Source organism: Ammospiza nelsoni, chromosome 8 (assembly GCF_027579445.1).
Source record: "Ammospiza nelsoni isolate bAmmNel1 chromosome 8, bAmmNel1.pri, whole genome shotgun sequence".
Lineage (NCBI taxonomy): Eukaryota > Metazoa > Chordata > Aves > Passeriformes > Passerellidae > Ammospiza > Ammospiza nelsoni.
The window spans coordinates 2469790-2492891 of NC_080640.1; the positions used below are offsets into that span (position 1 = coordinate 2469790).

At 44.1% G+C, this 23102-nt stretch overlaps 1 protein-coding gene across 2 annotated transcripts in view; it reads right to left on the reverse strand.

The window, feature by feature from the left end:
* DOCK1 (dedicator of cytokinesis 1) overlaps nt 1–23102 on the reverse strand; it is a 278470-nt gene that overhangs the window by 69882 nt on the left and 185486 nt on the right. For both annotated transcript variants that reach the window (XM_059476562.1, XM_059476560.1), the window contains exons 30-33: nt 12157–12235; nt 11594–11694; nt 8736–8794; nt 1668–1816 (exon numbers count right to left, since the gene is read on the reverse strand). In XM_059476562.1, coding sequence (XP_059332545.1) covers nt 1668–1816; nt 8736–8794; nt 11594–11694; nt 12157–12235 — 388 coding nt within the window. The remainder of the gene's footprint in view (nt 1–1667; nt 1817–8735; nt 8795–11593; nt 11695–12156; nt 12236–23102) is intronic.

Here is a 23102-nt window from a genome sequence, read left to right on the forward strand (position 1 = left end):
CTCAGGCAGCCCTCACTGGGGATACTCCAAACTGAGCTTCAGGTGGTCCCAGATAACCCAGATTACGCCCAGATTAATTCCAGAGGTCCCATCCAGCCCGGACTTTCCTTCAACCCTCTGCTTTTCCCAAGCCTGTGGTTTTCATTCCCCAAAGGCCAACCTGAGATACTCAGCAAACTCAGAACTGAATGATCAATGGACAGACTGATCATTCCCTGCAGGATGTGGCTGGTTCCTCAAACCCATGGAAAAGGGTTTTTTTTTCCTCTGCACCTGTCCTGTCAATGCTACATCCATAAAGCAGCTACACTGCCACAGAAAATATTATGTCAAGTACAACCCCAGACATCTCTGACTTAAGGATGAGGCATTTTTCTTAAAAGGCAAAAAAACCTCCCTAAGTGAAATATTTAAGACATTCATTTATAAAAATCAGCCAACTATTCCACACAAAGCTGGTTTCCTTCTGTCAGGAAAATTGAGGGCCATAAATTTAGCTATAAAGTCACCCTTGGATTTTTCATGATCTATATAATTGTACAAATAAAAAATGACAAGCAACAAAAGAGAGCATCTGACAGGAAACTGTTTAAATGGCATCCCAGTGAGCATTTAAATCTTTACAGTAGCACTGGAGTCAAACATGAGAAAAAATGATTATGCAGTAATTGGATGAAGCCAAAACACAGTTCACAACCTCTCCACACACCACCCAGCACAAAACAAATCAAAGCAATAAAGCTGATGCCATTTCCCTTGCTTAAGTCTCTCCACGCAGATTTTCATTTACTCTGCCTACAGATTTATTAAGAGCTGCTTCTCAATAGCAGTTCACAAGGAAACTATGGAAAAGGATAAGGGTTTTCATCCAGGAAAGAAAACTGCCAATAGAAAGGGGGAAAAGCAAACAACACGTGTCGAGCTTTATTGCAAAATTCACAAGGTCACATCCTGAACTGACAGCAATCTGACAGGGGGAAGGAGCTCCACTGGCTTAGTCCAAACCCTGCCTGGCCTAACTAGTCTTAAACTCAATCCATAAGCAAAGTTTCCAGGGAAGCAATGTCAGATGAATGATATCAGGAAACTTTCTCTCACTCCACTTGTCTTTCAAAAGTTGGAGCTATCAGGAAAAGATGGTGTGTGTATTCAAGGGCTCCCCTCAGCAGGTTCAAATCAAATAGAATAAAAATGCTCCATTACTATTTGAGATTTTGCAGTGCCTGTAGAGCAGGAAACAGCACTGACAGTGCTGGATTGCTTTTTTCCTCTTCAAAATCCATAAAATGGTAAGGAAAATCAGAATTATAAGAGAGAAGAGATGATAAATCCTTACAGGTTATACTTTTGCCACATTATCAGGCTTTCTTTATGTCCAATTTATCTCAGGAACAAATTCCTTGTGTGAGTCACAGTGACAATTTAAGACATCTGTCTTTGCTCCTGTGCCATACCCAAAGGTTTCATTTACTACATGCAAATTTCTCCTTCAATAACCACTTCAAACCAACAGATGAAAACTGCACAGCCCCCGAGGAGTTGTAGGAAATAAGCAAATAAGTAATTATATTATTCCTTAGAAAAATGAGAAATAAAAAAACTCCTTATGTTTTGTCAAAGAACAGCCAAATCCTCCTCACTTTAAACGTCTGCAGCTCTGTGCTTACCCTCTGGAAGCTCCTGGTGGAGTGGAATTCACACTGCATCATGTCAAAGAAGATGGGGATGGTGGCTTTCCGCAGCTCTGTTTCTGGGATCAGGGTCATCTCCAGGATTGGCCCCACCATTTCTGGGATGAACTTGATTTTATGCTGACCTTTAGGAGAAAAGATGCATTTCAGAGTGAACAACCCCTGGCTTTGTAAAAGCTGTATTAATATACCTATGGAGCATAACAAACCATGTTTTAATACCTGGCTCTACTGAAACACTTTTTTATTATTCTTATTTATTTGATGATGATGATCACCACCAACACAATATTATTATTATTATTATTATTATTATTATTATTATTATTATTATTATTATTATTATTATTATTTAATTATTAATAATTATTACCACAGGAGGAGGTATTGTCTAACTCCAAATAAAGAGGAGCACTTGGATCAGTCGTCAAGCTGGGACTCGCCACATTTCCCACTACATATTTTCACACCCAAATTTCCAGGTTTTATTTTAAAGCACAATGTGTGGCTGGCAGGGAGGGAGGCTAAAAGGCACATCACTTGTATTAACTTATTTAGTGTGAACAAAATGTTCTCGGTGTCAGTCTATCAAAGTGTCACCACGAGTGCAGCCTAACAGAGCCTCAAGACATGAAAGCACAGCTCAGCCAGCCCACAATATGTCTCCTTTCCTCGGAGCTGAGCTGCCTGCAAAACCTGATTGCAGATTTAGCTTCCCAAGAGGAAGCTGCTCCTCCCCCCCATCCCTGCTCTGCTCCACACAGGGAAGGGAAATTAAAGCCTGGCAGGAGCATGGCACCTAATAAATAATGGATAAAAGAGCAGGTTAGTGTTGATATTATTGGCTAAATGGATGCAGAGTGTGTGTGCTGCAAATTATCTGGTGAATAAGTCCATGGAAAAATCATCAGGATGGCTGGAGTTGGGAATGACACTGAAGTTCATCCCATTCCAGCCCTGCCATGCAAGGACACCTTCCACTATCCCAGCCTGGCCTTGGGCACTGCCAGGGACCCAGGGGCAGCCAGAGCTGCTCTGGGCACCCTGTGCTGGTGTCCCATCACCTCACTGTACCATGGTGCTGCAGCAGCACAGCCCTGAGAGCTCCAGGCAGAAGTTTAGGAAACGCAAACACATTTCTCCATCAGCAACAGGCTGGGATGCACTGGGAGCTCAGGACACAACTGGAGATGTTCCTCACAAATTCCCCCTTAGGGATGTTTACAACAGGTTCAAACACTGTTTCTATACCCAGTATTGTGCTTCAGAGCAGGTTCTTTGGAGTCCAGTCCTCAGTTCCCTCCAGCTCTCAAACTTTTGCTTCCCACTGCAGTTACCAGTGGTACAGGACACAAACAGATTTCAACTCATTTTTATTCCACTGCACTACACCACTGTGACAGTAACCAGTGAAGTCTTTAATTGCTAGTTTCACTTTGACCAGAACTAACATAAATCTCAAAAATGTAATCAAGAGAAATCCTTCACCACCAAAACACGCTCCTTTTTTTAGCAGATATAATTGAAGTCCCCTGATTTGGCAAACTCCTGAATCCTATTAGCATTAGCAATCGGAGCAGGGCAAATTAATACTCAAGGAAAATGGTGACTTTGGGTGTGCTGCAGTGCTGGGGGCTGCTCAGGAATACCAAGTGAGAGGCCTAAAGCTTCCCTCAGTCTCCTACAAGGATGATTACACTGGATCTCTCAGGTGACATTTCTTGTGCTATGCCCGTGCAGTGTCAGAGTCAAGACTGCAGAAAACAAATAACGGTGACAAAAGGTGTTCATCACTGCGAGTTCTCCCTGTGCCACAGAGGGCTTTTCCATGCCTCAAGCACAGGCATTCCCTTTGAACCTGAGATGTGAACAATCCACACAAGATTAGAGTCTTTGATGAGATGATGATCTGTTTGCAGCTCTGGGGGAAGCCTCTGGAGCGGGATGTCCGTCCCAGGTGCATCAGTGGGGACACACATGGGTTTGCTGTGACAGAGTGATCTGGGAGGTGTTGGACCACTAAAGGAGCAAAGCAGGAAGGGAAACAATCCTCCCCTGGCCCCCCAGGGCATCCATGCCCCTGTCTGGTAAACAACCCAGCAAGGAATTCACCTTTTTCCTCCCTGAGGGAATGTGGGAACTCCCACACAGAGACTCCAAATGTGACAAGTCTGGGAGAAAATTGAGGAGTCTGTTCTGAAAACCAACTTCTGCAGCTGCTTTAGGAACCACATGCAAAAAAAACCTCCTTTGAACATGCAAACCCTTCTCCTTGCAGCACCTTGTGCCTGGCCACGGGATGTGCTCACACAGCAGGAAGGGACCTCACCACAAACCAAACCCAGGGTGCTTGTCAGGACCCAGCACATCCCTCTGGCTGTCCAGGATGGCCAAGACCAGGGGGCTCAGAGACCCTGGCACAGAGCCCAAGACACCTGTGACATTGATTATGACCCATGGAGCAAGTTACCAACCTTAGATGAAGATCTGCAAGCCATGACAAATTAAGTAGAATGATAGTGAATTTATTACTCAGTGGAAAAGTAGATTTTGGAGTTTTTAGAATGGGGATTCAGGGTGCAAAATGGAGGAATCTGGACGTGTCCAGCCTTTCTTCTTCTTCTTGGCCTCCATCTTCTGCTGTGATGGTGGCACTTTGGGATTGGTTCAGAGTAGAAGCTCACTGTCTAACACAGGTGATAGGTATTGGGAAGTTACGGTAAATATCGTACATGTGGTTTTTAGTACAAAAAGATAACACTGTCCCAGGGCATGCAGAGTGCCTCTGACTGTCCTGCTGAATGGACCTCTGTCCATTGATCATTCAGGAGAAAGAATTTTATAGATAAGGAACAATAAACAACTTTGAGACTGAGAACTGGAGAGCTCTGACTCCTCCTTCGAGCGCCAGGCTGGGAAAAGAGACTTTCTAACCCATCTTAGGGTCACTGTGAGCAGCAAGAGATCCCGACAGGTGCTCTCCTTGCTGGACAAAGTGTGATTCTCATTTCCCAGATTCTTCCCCACTCAGTCTGGGCCACAAAAGCCTGTGAGTAATTTGCCAGCAGCCTCCCCTGTGCCCTGGGCAGGCTGGGAACACGCCTGACTAATCCAGAGAGGGTTATGTGCAATGACTTCTATTTATGTAACACCCAAAGTTCAGGGCTATTTTTAACCCTGGCCTTCCCTCCAACGACAGCCAGGGCCCTGTCAAGACACCTTTGGTGACGTCAAGCGCTGGCAGGGAGGGTGGCACTCACAGGAGGACACCAGCAACCATTCCCCTCCACCTTGAGGAGCTCCTCTCCTCCATCTCCCCCCAGCTGGCTCAGACGTCACCAACACCTCCGAGCTGCCTCTCCCGGGCCACTCTTCCCACCAGGATGTCACCTGAAATGTCACTGCAATTGCTCTGCCACGCAGCTGTGGGTGCCACCAACCACTGCACCCTGTGCACAGGTTCTGTTTGCTATATTGCACTAGAAAACCCTTCCAGTGTGTGGTTTCTGAGTTCCTGCATCTCCAAGACAGGCCATGGCCTGTCTGATGCTTTTTTGATGCTTTAGTGTCTCAGCAAGGTTTAAGAAGCCCCAGTTTCAACAAAACACTGACTCAAAGTAACACATTTTAAAGTTCAGGTTGTGGTATGGAAGGAAAAAAGACTCTAAAGTGCTGTTCTGCACTGTAAATGTTCTTTTATTTTTTTTCTGCTCATAAAAATAGGAAGGTGTGATTATTGAGGCCTCCCCTGCATCAGAAACAGGCAGCCAAGTGAAAACTTTAAGAATTCTTATTTTACTATTGAATTTCAGAAAAAAAAATTATACTTTTAAATGTGCATTATAGCTGGAGGACTGCCTTGCTCCCAGCTGGGGAATTTTAACTCAGCAGGCATCGTGTGTTAATCATGGTATTTAGAAACAAAACCTGATGAGACAAAACATTCATTTTTGAGGCTTTTCTATACCCTTTAATCCATAAATCAAAAGTCAGGGAGTGGTTTGGTTTCATCACATTTCATGCACAATGGCACAGGCATAAAAAAACCTGTGCTCAAGAATTCCAGAATTCCAGCCCTTCACTCCTGATTTGGTTTCTGAACATACACATGAATAATTTGATTAATGCAGTGCAGCTTCCAAGATGAAAGTGTCAGGCACCCCCCAATCAATTCCCATGCAGTGAGAAGCTGGAATTCCTTCTTAATTGATGCTGTGACACAGACGAGATTGGTGAGGGGCCAGAAGTGAAACATAATCCATGAGTTTAACATGGACTCTCTGTGTGACAAAGAAGATGAGGAAAATCAAGGTGCTGCTCAGGAGAAGCACAAAGGCTGCCTTAGACTGAGGTCCTGCCTCACATTTACCTTTCTCTCACAGCTTTTTTTGGGAAGAGCAGCAATTTCCTGACTCCCTCCATATGTGGGATTTTGGCATTAATGATCCCACTAATGGATCTTGGAGAATCACAAATATTAGAGCTTGAGGAGGTCACAGAGGGATCTTACCTGGATAATCTCCATTTATAAAAAAATCCATTAAAAATAAAAGGCTTTCATGACAGCACAGAAAGAAATATTGAAGAAAACACTACCCCTTGAGCCAATCGATTCCCAAAACTGCAGGGGAAATTATTATCCTTGTTAATGGGGAGAAACTGAACCCTGGAGCAACTAAATAACCTGTAAAGAGCAGCCAGTGACAGCAGCAGGAGTGAAAGGCACAAGGCACTCCAGAAAAACCAGCCTGGATAAAACAACCTCAGTTAACACCAGCTGGATGAAAAAGTCTGCATCAAACTTTCTACTTTCAGTCCAGTAAATTCTGGGAAAAGTTTAAGAATCCATAAGAATCCAATGAGACCAGAAATATTAGTGAGGAGAAATGGTGGCTGAGGGAGCTGGGCAGGGGCTGCAGAATCCCTGAGGAGCTGGGAAGGGGCTGCAGAATCCCTGAGGAGCTGGGAAGGGAATGGAGAATCCCTGAGGAGCTGGGAAGGGGCTGCAGAATCCCTGAGGAGCTGGGCAGGGGCTGCAGAATCCCTGAGGAGCTGGGCAGGGCTCACCTGGAGCAAAGGAGGCTCAGGGCCCCTCGTGGCTCTGCACAGCTCCTGCCAGGAGGGCACAGCCGGGGGGAACAGGGACAGGAGCAGAGGGAACGGCCTCAGGCTGGGCCAGGGCAGCTCAGGGTGGATTTTGGGGACAATTTCCTCATGGAAAGGTTTGTCCAGGCCTGGCACAGCTGCCCAGGGCAGTGCTGGAGTCCCCATCCCTGGAGATGGGGATTTAAAATCCATGTGGATGTGGCACTTGGAGACATGGGGCAGTGCTGGCCTTGGCAGTTCTGGGCTGGGCTCGACCTTTTCACAGAATCTCTGGGCTGGGAGAGACCTTCAAGATCATCGAGTCCAACCCAGCCCCAACACCTCAACTCAACCCTGGCCCCCAGTGCCACATCCAGGCTCTGTTAAACACACCCAGGGATGGGGACTGCACCACCTCCCCGGGCAGCCATTCCACAACTTTATCACTCTATTTCCTGATATCCAACCTGTATTTCCTCGAGGCTGTGTGCTCTGGTTGTGTCAGTGCTGCTGCAGACAGAGCCCAGCCCCAGCTGAGCACAGGCACCTTTCAGGAGCTGCAGAGTGATGAGGGCAGCCCTGAGTCTCCTTTTCTCCAGGCTGAGCACCCCCAGCTCCCTCAGGGGCTCCTCACAGGGTTTGTGTTCCAGCCCCTCTGGATGTGCTCAGTGTCCCAGGATCCCTCTCAAACTGAGGGGCCAGAGCTGGGCACAGCACTCCAGGTGTGCCCTCAGACCTCACCAATTCCCAACCTTTCCAACCTCACCAATTCCATGGCTCCAGGACTGTGGGGCTGGAGGAGGGATGGGTTTGGCTAATTGCTCAGCAGAGGCTGCCAGCAGCCCACGCTGGCTGATGCAGCAGCAGGCACGACACTGATTTTATTACCTGCCTGTCAAGTCACATCTCAGCCGTGCACTAAGCTCTAATCTGTTCTCCAGACACTTAATTCACCGAAGATGCTTCCAATAAAAGTGAACTCAGCTGCTCTCTGAAGCCCTTTCTCATCATTCCAGCAGATAGGATGCAAATTCTGCGATATCAAATACTTATGAACCCTTGGCACTCTCTTCTCTTAGAAATGCTGGGGTTTTTCAACTCCCAGCAACAACAGCTCAGCCAGAGATAGAAGTGAAGTGGCAAACGCTTTATTTCTGATCATTTAAGGAAGTTTTGATAAAACTCAGAAGAGCTGAAGTGTCTGTGCTGTTAAGCTCAGGAAAATGAAATCTGGCAGACGAGCACACTCAGGTCACAGTAAATACTGACTTTCTCATGAAATTCAATCCCTGTAAAGGCAAATTATTGCCAGGGAGCAGCCCAGGCTGGAGAGGGGCAGAGCTGCTTCACTCACCCACGAGCTCCAAGGAGCTCCAACTTTTCAGGCTTTCCTGAGTCACTGAGGCTGCCAAGCAAGGCTGAAAAGCAGAGTTTATGCAGAATTCCAGGCTGAGGTACTGAGAAGCCTTGGACACATCCATTGTGCTACAGTTCCAGGTACTGCATCTTCAAGTGAGTAAATATAAATATGTGTGTATATAGATATTTTTAAGGGGGAAAAAGCCCCATTGAATAGGTATCACCATAACAATGGCTTTGTGTTCAGCAAGAGGCTGAAACCCACAAAAACACAGGCAAATAAATATTAACAAGAGTGATGTGCCTACCCAGATGGTGAATTAAATGTGCAGAGGTGGCTTGATTTCTTAAATCACCTGATTTCTAAAAGCTTTCTGCAGGCATTTTTTTTATTCCAAGAGAAAGCAAATTCATTTTAGAGAGTTATGGGATGGTGTGGGTTGGAAGGGACACCAAAGACATTTCATTCCTTGGACAGGGACACCTTCCATAGAGCAGGTTGCTCAAGTCCCATCCAACCTGGCACTGAATTTTTCCAGGAATATCCCTCTAAATGGTTTTTTGGGAACACTGAGGGGAACACATGCTTCAGGTACTTACCCAGGTTGTACCACATGTCCCTGATCTCAAACCCAATCTGCCTCCTCATGTCCCCATACCTTGAAAAGGAAAACAAAACCAGCATTAAAACAAAAGAAATCTAAGACCTACAAGCAGATAAATCTCATTTCTAAATCAGATCCACAGCCTTCAAAAGGGGAAGAAACTCCAGAACAGGTTCTCAAATGGGACCCACACTACTGAGATTACCTGGCTACCCCCACCAGCTCAGCAATGCTTCTGCCAACATCAAAATTTGGGGAAAAAAGGTTTCCAGCCTCCACAATGCCAACATTCCACGGTCCCAGGCAGGGGTGGGAGCCCACCCACCCTAAAGCTGTGCACCAACACCTCCCGTGTCCCATCAGGGTCACTGTCCTCCCCTCCCACTCCCCAGAAAAGCTTTAATGAGTGGAAATCATCCCAAAACCTTCATTAATGATGGGATCAGAACCCTAACGAGCTCCAAGGATGCATTTGCTACATGGAATATTTGCAAGTTAAAGATCATTACTTAAATAAGATGAGCCAAACTGTAATAGCTGGCAACTTGTAGGATTTCTGGGGGATAACAGTGAGACACCCAGTCATTAATATGGATTAAAGGGAATCTTCTGCATCATTAAGAATCTGCTATTATCTAATGCTTAAATGCAATGTTTAGCAAAACCTACAAATTACAACAATTAAATTTTAATTATTAAATATTTGATGTTTTAATTGAAATATGTACTTAAAAAGATGGGTGAGTGTGATATTGAATTAAATGATTAATTACATCCCTTTTGACACAGAAGTGCCTTCACACAGCAATGAAAGTGCCTCCAGACCATGCATTTATTGAATCTCAAATTTATTGTCTTGATTCCTGTCTCCAAAACCTGATTAAACTGAAAATAACAATTTGCAAATTCATTATAAACAAAGATTTACAATTTTGTAAACTTTATTAAGCAACCACTTCAAATTACCTAATTTATTTACTTATATTAGCAGTGAGAAATGCCTGTTGTTTCCTTGAATTCCTTCAGTGAGATAAACTGCTCTGTTTATTGTAGAAATCACTCCAAGAAAATTTGTGCCTGTGGTTCTCATCCTGATAAAGAGGAATTATCAGCCCACAAATGTATTTGACAGCAATTTCCAGCCCAATTCCAGCTCAGCTTTTGGCTCTTTGTTCAGGTCAGGAGTCTGAGCTGGACTAAAATGCTCTTGTAGGTGCTGGGCAGAGAGAGCAAAGGGATTCTAAATTTAATTAAATAAAATTTACCTGCAAAACCATCTCAATTTCCTAAATAAAATATACCTGCCTTCACAATACCAACTCAATTTCCTTAAATAAAATACACCTGGCCCTGCAACACCAGCTCAATTTCTGTAAAAAACCCTTTATCTATAATGTTATTTATGGTACTTATAGCACAAGCCCTAAACCTTGAGCTCTGCTTGACACCACTTTTCCACTGAACTTGTAAATATTCCTGTTTCATCAAGGAAGCCCCACAGGTCCCAGGCAGAGCAGATCCTAAAGTGCTTTAAAATTCTCTTTCAAGGCTCAGGTAGAGCAGAGCTTCCAAAGGAAACACCTCACAACTCAGCAGGGAGTGGTGGAGTTTGCAGGGCAAAACTTGGCTCCCATAAAAAGGGATGGGGTGTGGAGCCCTTCCTGAATTTTCTGGTCAAAACCCAGAAGCCACACGAGCAAAAACTCTTTAAAACCAAATCACTGCAGTAGTGATGAACTCTGGGAGTTCTCTTATAATAAAGGCCTGGATTGGGAAGGTGAAGGGATACAAAGTGCATTTTCTTTCTCTATATAGACACATTTTATTCAATGTACACACCAGAAGCCTGAGATGTGCTTGCTCAGGGAATCACAGCTTGGAAATTCCCCATTTTTGTGACCTCACTGGCTGTGGGAACACCTGGCTTTTCCAGCTGCTCTTCCCAAATAGAAAAAGAATCCACACACTCTGTCTGAAATCACCACACTGGCTCTTTTCAGAGCTTGGTGTTTAGTTCAGTAATAATAAGGTCACTACTGTGGAACACCAATAAAAGGCAGGAGAAATATCAACAGGACAAGGGGAAAACAGCCTCAAGTTGTGCCAGGGGAGGTTAAATGGAGAACTGAAAAAATTCCTCACTCAGAGGGTGGTCAGGCATTGGAATTGGTTCTTCAGGTGGAGTTTTCCTCCCTGGAGGGATTTAAAAGCTGCAAGGATGTGGCACTGGGGGACTTGGGGCAGTGGTGGCCCTGCACTCCATGATCTTAGAGGCTTTTCCACCATTAATCCCTCTGTTTAAACAGAATCTTCATGTTCCACTCTCATTTCCAGGCGGTTTTCTCCTTTTGACAGCTTTCCTGTGCTGTGGGACTCTGATGGCTGTGGGGTGGTTGGGGACAGGGAACGATCCCCCAGAAGGAGGAAAGGGCTGCACCCACCCCAACCCATCGCTCAGGGACAGCCCAGTGGAACAGGCTGGAGCACCAAAACTCCCTCAACAAAGTCAGGGATGACAATAAAGAGCAGAAAATGCTCTTAAAATGAGATCAGAAGCAGCACAAAGCTGAAGTGCTTTCAAAATGCAGTTTTATAACATGTGGACATGAGAATCTTGACTTTCTGAGCATCCTGCAGCAGCAAACACTGAATTCATCCCTAATGAATGGTGAAACTCAGATCTCCATGCCAGGGCAGAAACACACCAACACTTGATTCATGTTTTTCAGCCCAACCTTTCATTATCCCCTGATTGCATCTCAATTTGAATAGATTTAGCAAAGAAATTAAAGTGAAATTATGGCAATAGACCTCGAGTTCTTGGCCATGATTTAGATGATGAGCAGGACTTACTTGTTAAGGATTTTTGCTCTTTTAGCACTTGAAAAATTCTCCAGTTGTAAAGATTCTTGTGTGAGAAAAGCAACAGCCAGGTGGAAATAGTTGTTCCAGAGCTGAAAGCCCCCAAAATGACAAGAAGAAATTCCATTAATTCTTTGAAATGTTTCTCTACACACCTACAAAACAACTTAAAGTCTCTAAATTATGCACATAAATATTTAAAGGAGAAAAGAACAGACACCACAGAGATGGTGTTTCTTGATAAATTCTTAATACAGCTCCTAGTTGCCTTTATGTTTCCAACAAATATTTCCCAGCTACAAATCCCAATTCTTTGTGTTTTGATGATTCAGGCAGAATCCCAAGCCAAACCCTGCTGTGATTCTGTGATTCTGTGACAAGACCCACAAGTCAGGAATGGATCACAGCACCTGCTGAGCCTGGAATGATTTAACTGGGATAACTGGGGCTCACAGCCATGAATAAACCATGAATAAACCCACCAAAACTACACAGGGCAGAAATTTATTACATTAATATCATTTATCCCACTCAAGCTGAGAGCTTTTTCTTACCTGTAACTCAAAGTTGGTTTGATCAAGGAATTTTTTGTTTAGCATATCTGCATACTGATTAATTGCTCGCAGGAAGACTCTGAAAGATCAAGAGAAAATTACATAATTACACACTTCTGGGGTACCTTTGTATATTTGGCATCCCAATTAGACACAAAATCCGAGTCTGTCTGGAAAGTGAAACTTGAGGCTGATACTTGAAAAGCAGTGTGATCTCACCACTGGTAAGTGTACAGAATTCTATGCAGATGTTCTCCAAATTAATCAAGTAAATTAGCATATGCAGAAACAGAGGGAGTGTTTGGGATAAAATCACTTGTCTTTAAAATATCTTTTCATAATCAAGAGATCATTAAAAATTCAGTTTATTAGCACTATATAGACAGAAATTTTTAAAGTTACAGTGTTGTGTCTAAGCCAGATGTGCAACTGGTTGTACTTTAAAGTCAAGAAAAACATGTTTTTAAACACATGACAAAAAACCCCTCCACTTATGGCACAACAGAAAATCTGCTGAAGGACAGTCTTTAGAACATTGTTCACTGCTCTATTTCCAAAATGCTAATTCAGTACCCACTGCAGCTTCTAGAGTTTCCAAAACACCTCTTAAATTGCAAAAGGAGTTGGCCTGACAAGCTTGAAAGAGAAAACCAAATGGCACAGGAGAAGTAGGGCACTACATATTCATGGTGCTGAAAAAGAAACTGATTATTCCTTGGTAGCCTGATCTCCATTTTCAAAACAAACATGAGATTCCCCCTGCAAACTCCAAATTTATGCTGTGCAGCTGCCAGCTAATGCCCAGACAAATGAGCTGCTCCTCGGAGCAGGCTGGGGGAGAGATTTGTGTCTCCTCAAAGTCCCCCAAAATGATGAAAACCCCTCCTGACATGTTCTGGGTTTGCTTTTTCCCCACCCCCAAAACCAATATTGAAAAAGAAAGTTCAGTGCTGCAAATAAAAATATTATTTTCCTTCAGGCTGGCCAATTAAAAACAAAAAAAAAAAGGGCAGAATTATTTAAAACAAACCAGCTAGAAAGGGTTTGTACTGGATTTCAGATATTTAGCAATTTCTCCTGAAAAAAAAATTAATATTTAGCTGAAAGTTTGGTATCCAAGAGAAAAGAAGCCTCCAGATAATCCAACATGATGGAAACAGACATTATTTATAAATATTTATATATTTATATATGGGCAATATGTTGCCAAGCGATTATTTATGAACATATTGATGTATTTATATAAATATATCAATATGTACATACATTCATAAATATTTCAATATGTACATAAATTTATCAGGATGCTAAGAGAGTTTATTTATATATTGAAATAAGAGAGTTTATTTATTTATATATTGAAAGAAATTAATAAAGGGAAAAAATTGATGCCACTGGGATGTATCTGTAGTGTAAGGTTAGATCATCCCCATGGCAGAACTATGGAGGAGAAAGAAAGGATCTAAGTGGGAAAACTAAAATTCAATTTAGAAAGGAAAACAGAAAAAGAATTAAAATATGAAAGTATTTTTAAGACATAAGCAAATATACATAAATAAATAAACAAATATATATATATGTGTGTGTTTCATAATATTATTATTTATAACTGACAGAGACATCTCTGCACTTGCACCCAGCACAGCCAAGGAGGAATTCCAGCCCTTCCGTGTCTTTGTCAGTGTTTTGGGCAAGCACTTCATTAAGAGATTTTACAAAGGAGCTGGCTCCAGCACACAAATGAACACCCTGCACTGCTCCAAAATAAATGGATTGGAGATCTGTGATTCAATTACTGAGCTGTAGCACAAACCAAGATTGAAATCGAGCTTATCTGTGTGATCACACAGTCACTAGTTTTATCCCCTCCTTAGCCCTGCTTTGCCTTGTGCTTTTGTTAGCTGATAATACCAGGAGATCTGTAAATCTTCCCCCAAAATTAACAACTGAACGTGGTGCAGGGGCCATCCCAGGCTGCTTCCTCATGGACATAAAACTGGTTCAACTCAGGCAGGATTGTGCCTCCAGCTTAATGATGCTGCCTGAAGACATCACTGGAATGTATTCAATCTGCTCCATCTAATTAAGCTTTGGCACAATCTCATTACTTCATATCCATTCTTTTTCTTTAAATTGTAACTCTCATTTTTCCTTTATATTAATTCCAGGGAATACCAACAAAGAATAAATAATACAAATTCTGCTGTGTTTGCCACTGGAAAAGGAGCAGAGCATAGAACATGAGTTCAACTGGAGCTGGAATTTAACAACCCCTGGGCATCAGGGGGGTTCAGGAAGCCAGAAATTCCTCCAATTTTTCATAAAAGAATATCCCAAAGATGAGATGGAGAGACTTAATGTTGATTTTTCAATTACTGAAGTCCTAATTTATTTTTTATCAATCTTTCTGTGACTGGATAAAATACTTCCTACATAGGTCAGTGGAGAAATTCCAGTGACAGTCAACAGAACATCATCATAATCACAACATCATCATCATCATCATCATCATCATTATTATTATTATTATTATTTCTTCTACTACTACTCCTACTCCCACTACTACAACTATTATTACAGTCTATCTTCATTTGCAAATCAAATGTCATGCAAACCTCACAGCACTTTGCAGGATGTTTCAGCACCTCCAGTGCCAAGAGAAAACAGAAAAATTAGGATGTTTATTATCGAATGAAGTTAATGTTTAAAATATAATTATTAAAATATTGACAAGAAGAAGTTGCCAGTTGCAAGATCACTACTTTGCAGAGAGAATTTCCACAGTAAAAACTCCTGCCGGATGAATTCTTGGCTGGAAGCTGGGCAATGCTTTGTTATCACCTGGGAAGTTGCTGCAACTCATGAATATAAAAAAGGTTCAGGTTTATGCCCAAATAAAAAATGAAAGAGGAAGCCGAAATACTTTAACATTCCAGTTAAATCCTCCTCCTCCAAAGCAGGTCCTGACAATTGTCAGTAACTTCACTGTCAAAAGTTGGAGAAAACGGAAAATGAAGCAAGAAGTGGCTCTTCAGAATAAGTGGAATTAACCCAAAAGCAACAGTTCTGTACTGAAGAAGAAAGGAACTGGCTGCTGGAACACTCTCAAGGATAAAAGGTGGACTTGGACATCACTGGGCCAAGGGATAAATAATCCAAACTCTCAGCTGGAGAGCATCCCTTGCAGTGCCAGCCCTTATCTCGCTGTAATTAATAACCAAGATTGGCTCCCAGTTGCGTGTGCATAAAAAGAAGTGCTCTTCTTGAAATTCAGTTTCAATGAACAAAAGAATTTATCATCCATGTCAGGAAGAGCCACAGAAGTTAAACTTTGAAAAAGGGAGAAGTTCAGAGCCTGGAACCCAACACAATGGACTGTGCTGGCATGTAAGACAACAAAACCTAATCCAAATGTATTGGGAAAGATTTGTGAGACAAAAGACTTTATCAACCCAATTAAAAGCAGGAAATTAACATTTTCTATGATGTGATTGGAATAGAAGGAATATGATTACAGAAGGAAGTCACTTCAGGATATGTGGAAGAAAGAAGGGCATAAAAATCCACCAAAGAACAAAATCTACAGCCTGGACAGAGGAGGTTTTTGTGTGAGCCCTGGGGAAGGGGGGTGAGGATGGCTCCAAGGGCATCCAGATATTTCTGCTGTAGTTTGATCCTCTGAGGCAGGGACTGTCCTCTTATTCTGTGTTTAGAGACCTTCCACAGAGCAGAATCAGAATCATTTTGGTTGGAAAGGAGCTTAAATCCCATCCATTCCCACCCCATCCATGGCAGGGACACCTCCCACTGTCCCAGGGGGCTCCAGCCTGGCCTTGGGCACTGCCAGGGATCCAGGGGCAGCCACAGCCCCGTGGGAATTCCATCCCAGCTCCTCCCCATCCTCACAACCAAAAATTCCTTCCCAATATCCCATCTACATCCACCCACTTTCAGCTTAAAGCCTTTTCTCCTTTTTCTTCCCTTGTCCAAAGTCTCTCTCCAGCTCTCCTGGAGCCCCTGAGAGAGACTTTAAGGTGTCCCCAAAACCTTTTCTCTGTCACCAGGAATTTTTGGCATTTGATCCCTGTTTATGCCTTTCCTGACCAGACCTGTTTCAGCTCTCCATGATCCAGGAGAACAGTGAATTGCCCACCACCTTCTGAACATGATATAAAACTATGGCTGGGAGCTCAGGTGAGAGAAGGCAGGGAAAAGGAGATGGAGAAACTATGGCAAAGGTAAATTAGGAAATACAGGTGATAAAATGCCGAAATTCTCAAAAAAACAAACCCAAAAATCCAGGTGACCCAATCTCAGTGACCAGCTCAGGTCCATTCACCTTGCCCTGCCTCAGGCAGTTCTGATTTCTCCAGTAATTTCTGCCCTTTCTGGCTCTCACTCCAGAGAGAGTTCATCCATCCAGGAGTGTGCTGCTGGTTCATGAACTGACTCCAATTTCAACCCCTGGCTCCTGGGAATGTTTCCTGTTATTGATTATTATTCACCTCCACTGGGCCCAGAGGTGCCTAATTGGTTTGTGGATGCAGAGACTGCTTCACCAAACAGAGCAAAAATTAATGGCTGGATTCTGTAGTTTTCCAAAAGGTCCTTTTTTCCCTCCAAACAACCTCACTGCCTCCAGGAGGTGGGAACATACATCAAACCCTGACTTCCAGTGGCACTTGTAAATGAAGGAGGGACAGAGGGATTTGATTTATAAATGGAACAGGAGTCACTGTGCCAAACAACTCATTTTTTAGCCCTTTCTCAGGTTCAGTCACTTTTTATTCTGCCCTTCTCCCTCCTAATTAGTCAAGTGCCCTGATTTGTTCATGTTTAAAAACATTTTGTGCCCTGTTTTCTCTCACTCAGTTCTGACACTGTTGCAAAGTATTTGCAGGAGCTCCAGGAGCTGAGGAAAGTTGGGTGCAGGATGTAACACCCATCCAACTGCCTATGCAGAAATACTGCTCTGGAGGAATAATCTAAAGAGAAATATTTCAAAAGTGGAAATACTTTTACCATTATGCCATTTGGCACATTATTTAGTTAGCCCCAGTACCCAAGGATTTGGATTTACACTGTGAGTGTTTATGCAAAAGATTTCTGACAGGAAAATTTCTGACAGAAAAAGAAACAATACAAACTAGCAATGTCCTCCCCACTATTTTTCCTTAAGCAAACATCAAAAAAAAAAAAAAAAAAGAAGGAAAAAGAATGAGAAAATGACTTCCTTAATGGAAGAATGATTATCTAAACAAGAATACACAGACACGGCTTAAAATAATTTTGGTTTAGGTGATAATTTGATAAAAGAGAGGGAATTTGCAGTGAGGTTCTAAAAGGCACTATTATGATGTCATTTTAGTTAATTTAGATGGAAGGATAATGAATGCTTTATTGCAGCTGATCAGCCTTCCTGCACATCATCATGCTCCCCATGCCTGGGCTCCGCTTCTCTGGGAGACAAATTCCCTGTGCCAATGGGAGCCAGAGTCTCTTCTCTTGTCTGGGTGGGAAACAACAGCCCCAGACTGGAAACCCCAGAGAGAACCCAAACCCGAGAAAGGCTTAGGAAGGCACCAACAGCCCAGCAAAGCCTTCTCTGAGCCCTCACCTCAAACCCCTCATCCCTCTTGCTGTTTTAAACAGCTTTTTTCTTATTTATGGATTAAAAAAAGAAATTTTCCCTGGTATTCAACCTAAATGTCTGCTGGTGCAGCCTGGGGCCGTTCCCTCTGCTCCTGTCCCTGTTCCCCCCGGCTGTGCCCTCCTGGCAGGAGCTGTGCAGAGCCACGAGGGCCCCTGAGCCTCCTTTGCTCCAGGTGAGCCCTGCCCAGCTCCTCAGGGATTCTCCATTCCCTTCCCAGCTCCTCAGGGATTCTCCATTCCCTGCCCAGCTCCTCAGGGATTCTGCAGCCCCTGCCCAGCTCCTCAGGGATTCTCCATTCCCTTCCCAGCTCCTCAGGGATTCTCCATTCCCTTCCCAGCTCCTCAGGGATTCTGCAGCCCCTGCCCAGCTCCATTCCCTTCCCTGGACACCCTCCAGCCCCTCCATGTTTGTCTGGTTGAGAAAGGTCCAAAACTGCCCCCAGAATTTGGGGTGTCTCACCATAGGAGACTCCAAGTCATTTCATGGCTCACCCTAGAGGTAACCCTTGCATCTCCCCCAGTTTTCTCCTTTCCCAAATTTAGTTCTTTTTCTCTCCCTCCTCACCTGCCTTTGCACCTCCAGGCCTACCAGCTGCTCACCACTAACAAATTAATTTAATTCAACACTTCTTTACATTTACACATCCCTGCCCATTCCACCTCTTCCTCTTCAAGAACATTTAAAAAGTGTTTAAAAGATTCCTTGCAACATCCTCTAATTCAGCAGGCTAAAGAGCAGTCAAAACTTAAAAAAAAAAAAAAGAATAAAACCTAAATCCTTGATCATTTGCTGCCTTTTGAATTACAATTCCTTGGCTGAGAATGATAATAGCAGAGAGTAATCCCAAAGAAGACTTGCTACTAAATACCCACATTAGCATAATCTCCTCATAATGCCTGCTCCACAGCAGCACAGGTGCTCCATGTCACTTTATTAACCTATTTTCTAACAAATATTTCAGCCCCAGCTTTAGCACATTATCTCTGATCACTGATAGCTCTCCCCTCATTTGTATTCCGGGCTGGTGCGCTCTGAAACAAAGGGGACAGATGAATGAAAAATAACTGAGTTACAAACGCTGAAGGACAAACTTGTGGGCTGACTACCAACAACCAGCAGGCACAAGGGGCTCTGTGGCCAGGCTGCCTCTGGAGCAAGCTCAGGGCTGTGGCCAGGTGGGGTTTGGTCCCTCCAAGGGTTGGATCTGCTTGGGTAACCATGGATCTGACTGCCCTCACTCTGCTCCTGCCTTGTCTACACGTCTGAGGTCTCAGCTGTGGGTTTTGGATGACTTTGAGTGCAGGAAAGAAGAGGTTTTAGTCTTCTGTCCTCTTTCCCAAAGCAACTTTGCCTCCTGGAATTTTATCTCCATGGATAGAACTGTCCATACTCAATTTTAGCACCTGGAGAATTTTATGGCAGAGCAATAAAAGCTTGGAGATTACGTTTTCTAATGGAAATGCTAGCAGACAATTTAATTTAGGAGGTTTTAGCTAAGGCTACAATGCTGGCAAAGTAGCATCTCTTGCAAGTGGACAGTGATACTATTCCTCTACTCCAAAGTTATTATTCTAAAGGAGACAGACTTGCTGAATTCCAAGAGACTTTCTATTGTGGCAGCTGGCAAAAACTCCCAGCAGAGCTTGTAATTTCAAACAAATGTAATTTGTTGGAGTGCTGCTGGAAGGGATCTGTGCCATCAGGTGAGTTATTAAACAAGCATTTCATTGTAGTGCAATGCTCAGTAAAATGCAGAAAGCCTTTGCTAGGAACTGAAATCATCACATTCCCCTTGCAAAGATCAGAGAATTCCAGAAGGGTTTGGGTGGGAAGGGACTTTAAAGCCCATCCATGGCAAGGACACCTCCCACTGTCCCAGGTGCTCCAGTCTGGCCTTGGAGCTGCTCTGTGCCAGGGCCTCACCACCCAGCTTTTCACCTCAGTTCTTCTTTTGACTTGATATCACAAAGGAATCCAACCACTTTTTCCAGAGGTAAAAATCAATATAGAAGAAGTTGGTTGGTTTTTTGGTTTTTTTCCCCCTGTTGCACTGCTTTTCACACAAACAGTCAGTCCAGAAAGAGAAGTAACTGCAAGAGTAATTGAAGTAACTACAAACTCCAGAAAGAGAAGTAACTACAAGCGAAGTAATTCATGGAAAGGTTGGGAAAGGACATCCCAGGCAAATTTTCCTGTAAAGCATGGAAGTTCTGGCTGAATTTGGCAAAATGTTTTCAAATACCTGGCAGTGCAGGGTTTGCAGCAAGGGAGCCTCCCTTGCCGTGCTGCCAGCACTGGCCCCTGCTCCTTCCCCATTTCCATGGATACTGCAGGTGATTAAGGCCACTTTAGCTACTTATGGATAAATCAATAGAATTGATCTGCTACATTTCAAATTATTTGGCATTCTCATCCATCTTGCCATCAACTGGGAAGACAATTGCACCTGGCTAAACAAATGTCCTGATGTTGCTTGGAAAAGAATCTCCCTTTTTTCCTGCTGGTACTTAATTTATCAAATTCCACCAGAGAATAGCAATAAGGAAAAAGAAAACAATCTGCAAAGGTTGGGTTATCACCTCTTCAGTGCTGGGGTCACCAATCAGGGTTGTTCAGAAATTCCATTTGCTGAAGTTTCCCCCAAAATGTGAAGTTCATTCTGATGGCAGAAAGTTTCCATGGGAGCTGAATTACTCCAATGCCTTACTATGACTTTTCTTTTCCAACCCAAGCAATCACAAGCACAGAGGCGATGCCCAGAAGAGCTGAACCTTCACACAACTGGAGTCCATCTCCCCAGCAAGCAGAGACTCCCTGGGAAGAGGTTAAAATGTGATTTCTTTTAAGAGATGAGTGGGATAAACCGCAGCAGCTGCTCTGCAGGGCTGTGCCACGGCCGCCGGCAGCTCTGTGAAGGGAACACTAATGCTGCAAAGTGAAACACCATCCTGCTGCAGCTTTAGGTAAGCCTGTGCTTGATCCAAAGGGTGGCTCTCAGATGTTAAAGTGACACAGAAGGTTTCAGGGAGGCACTTGGCTGTGTGAAGGAGGGAGCCAAGCGAGATGGGAGCTGTGCTCGCCTCCTGTGCCCTCCTGCCCACCTCACCCAGCTGCCGACCCTGCACAGGATCCTGCTCTGCTGCTATTCCAGGGCTCCCTCAGCCTGATCAACCCTGCACAGGATCCTGCTCTGCTGCTCTCCCAGAGCTCCACCAGCACCCAGCTGCCAACCCTGCACAGGATCCCTGCTTTACAGTTTTGGAAATTCTCTTATTGCTGTGTCCACATTGAAGCAAACTCTTCCATGGCTCTGCCTTGGGAAGGGGAGGATTCACCCAAGGGCAGGTTATTGCACTGTCTCAAACTCACCTGTCAGAAATCCAGTTTTAGCCCTGTGGTGCTCTAAAGCACTGTCTGTGTTTCAATAGCCACAGAATCTCCTGTAGTTCAACAATTGTTTGGCCAGGCAGCATCATTTAGTAGCTTAAAGAGCCTTCTTGGGATTAACAGAGGGAGTGAAATTAAAGTATTGCATAAAAGGAATCTTCCCAGGGCTCCCTCAGCACCCTGCCTGACCAACCCCTGCACAAGATCCTTACTTTGCTGCTCTCCCAGGGCTCCCTCAGCACCCTGCCTGATATCTCTGGAGTGCAATAAATGCTTCATTAGGATGCTGCAACACCTGCCAGTCACAGGAGCCCAGCCCATCAGTGGGTCTGAGCAGGAGTTCTGGCTCTGTGGGAAGGGTTAAATCACCCAGCACACCCCACAAACAGTCCCAGCACAAAAATCAGCCTGGCAGGGCACACAATGCCATTTATAATGTGGGGTTATCTGTTCTGCAGGGCAGCAGAGGGACATGCCAACCCCACAAACAGATCCCCTGCAGCCTTTCTGCAGGGACCACACCAAGGTGTGGGGGCTGCACTGTCCCAGACATCTTTTATGAAAAATCCTTTCCTTAGGATTTTTCCTCCTGAGAAGCTGGGAGGCCTCAGGAACAAAATGCAAACAATGGTTATCTGCTGCTGTGGGATGCAACAGGTGCAGCTGGGATTGATCTCATGTGGTTGTTTCTAATTAATGGCCAATCACAGTCAGCTGGCTCAGACAGAGAGTCTGAGCCACAAACCTTTGTTATCATTCTTTATTACTCTATTCTTAGCCAGCCTTCTGAGGAAATCCTTTCTTCTATTCTTTTAGTATAGTTTTAATATAATATATATCATAAAATAATAAATCAGCCTTCTGAAACATGGAGTCAGATCCTCCTCTCTTCCCTCATCCTGGGACCCTGTGAACACCAGCACATTGCACTGCAGCCTCTGTTGGGCTCCAGGCAGGATTCAGTGCTGCCTTGGACATGCCAATCCTGCCAGGAATTTCCCAGCTGGGGATTAGTTTCTGCCTGCAGAAATCAAAGCCCAAGAGGCAAACACAGTCAGGGTCACAAAACCACAGCCAAGTGTGTCAATGGGACAAAGGCTGGGATAAAAAGGGGTTTGCATCAAACAAGCAATGAAATAGAATTGGGGATGTAAATGCTTCCCTGCTCCTGGATCCCTGGAAGTGTCCAAGGCTGGGTTGGACAGGGCTGGGAGCAGCCTGGGACAGTGCAAGGTGTCCCTGCCATGGCATGGGGGGATCTGGATGGGCTTTAAAGTCCCTCCCAAGTCAAACCATTCAGGCATCCTCTGAAATCAGGTTCTCTGTGATTCTTTTTATGCAATACTTTAATTTCACTCCCCCTGTTAATCCCAAGAAAGCTCTTTAAGCTACTAAATGATGCTGCCTGGCCAAACAATTGTTGAACTACAGGAGATTCTGTGGCTATTGAAACACAGACAGTGCTTTGGAGCACCACAGGGCTAAAACTGGATTTCTGACAGGTGAGTCTGACACAGTGCAATAACCTGCCCTTGGGTGAACTCTCCCCTTCCCAAGGCAGAGCCATGGAAGAGTTTGCTTTACTATGGACACAGCAATAAGAGAATTTCCAAAACTGTGCAAGGCTTATTTCCTTGGAATTGGGGAGCTGGACACCAGCACATTGGAGCACCAGCAATCCCACAGGGCACACAGGAGGGGGCAGTGCCAGGGAAGTTAATTCCCATGTGGAAAACACTCGTGAGCCTCACAAGGACCAGACAACCAGGCAGTCCCTTCACAACCATCAGTGCCCCTGGCCTGGCTCTGCTGCACTGGGGCAAAGTAGATTTGGGTACAAAGCCCAAATAGCATTTCTGCACCATTTCTGCTCCTTTTTTCTTCTTCCCTGGCCTGAATTACACAG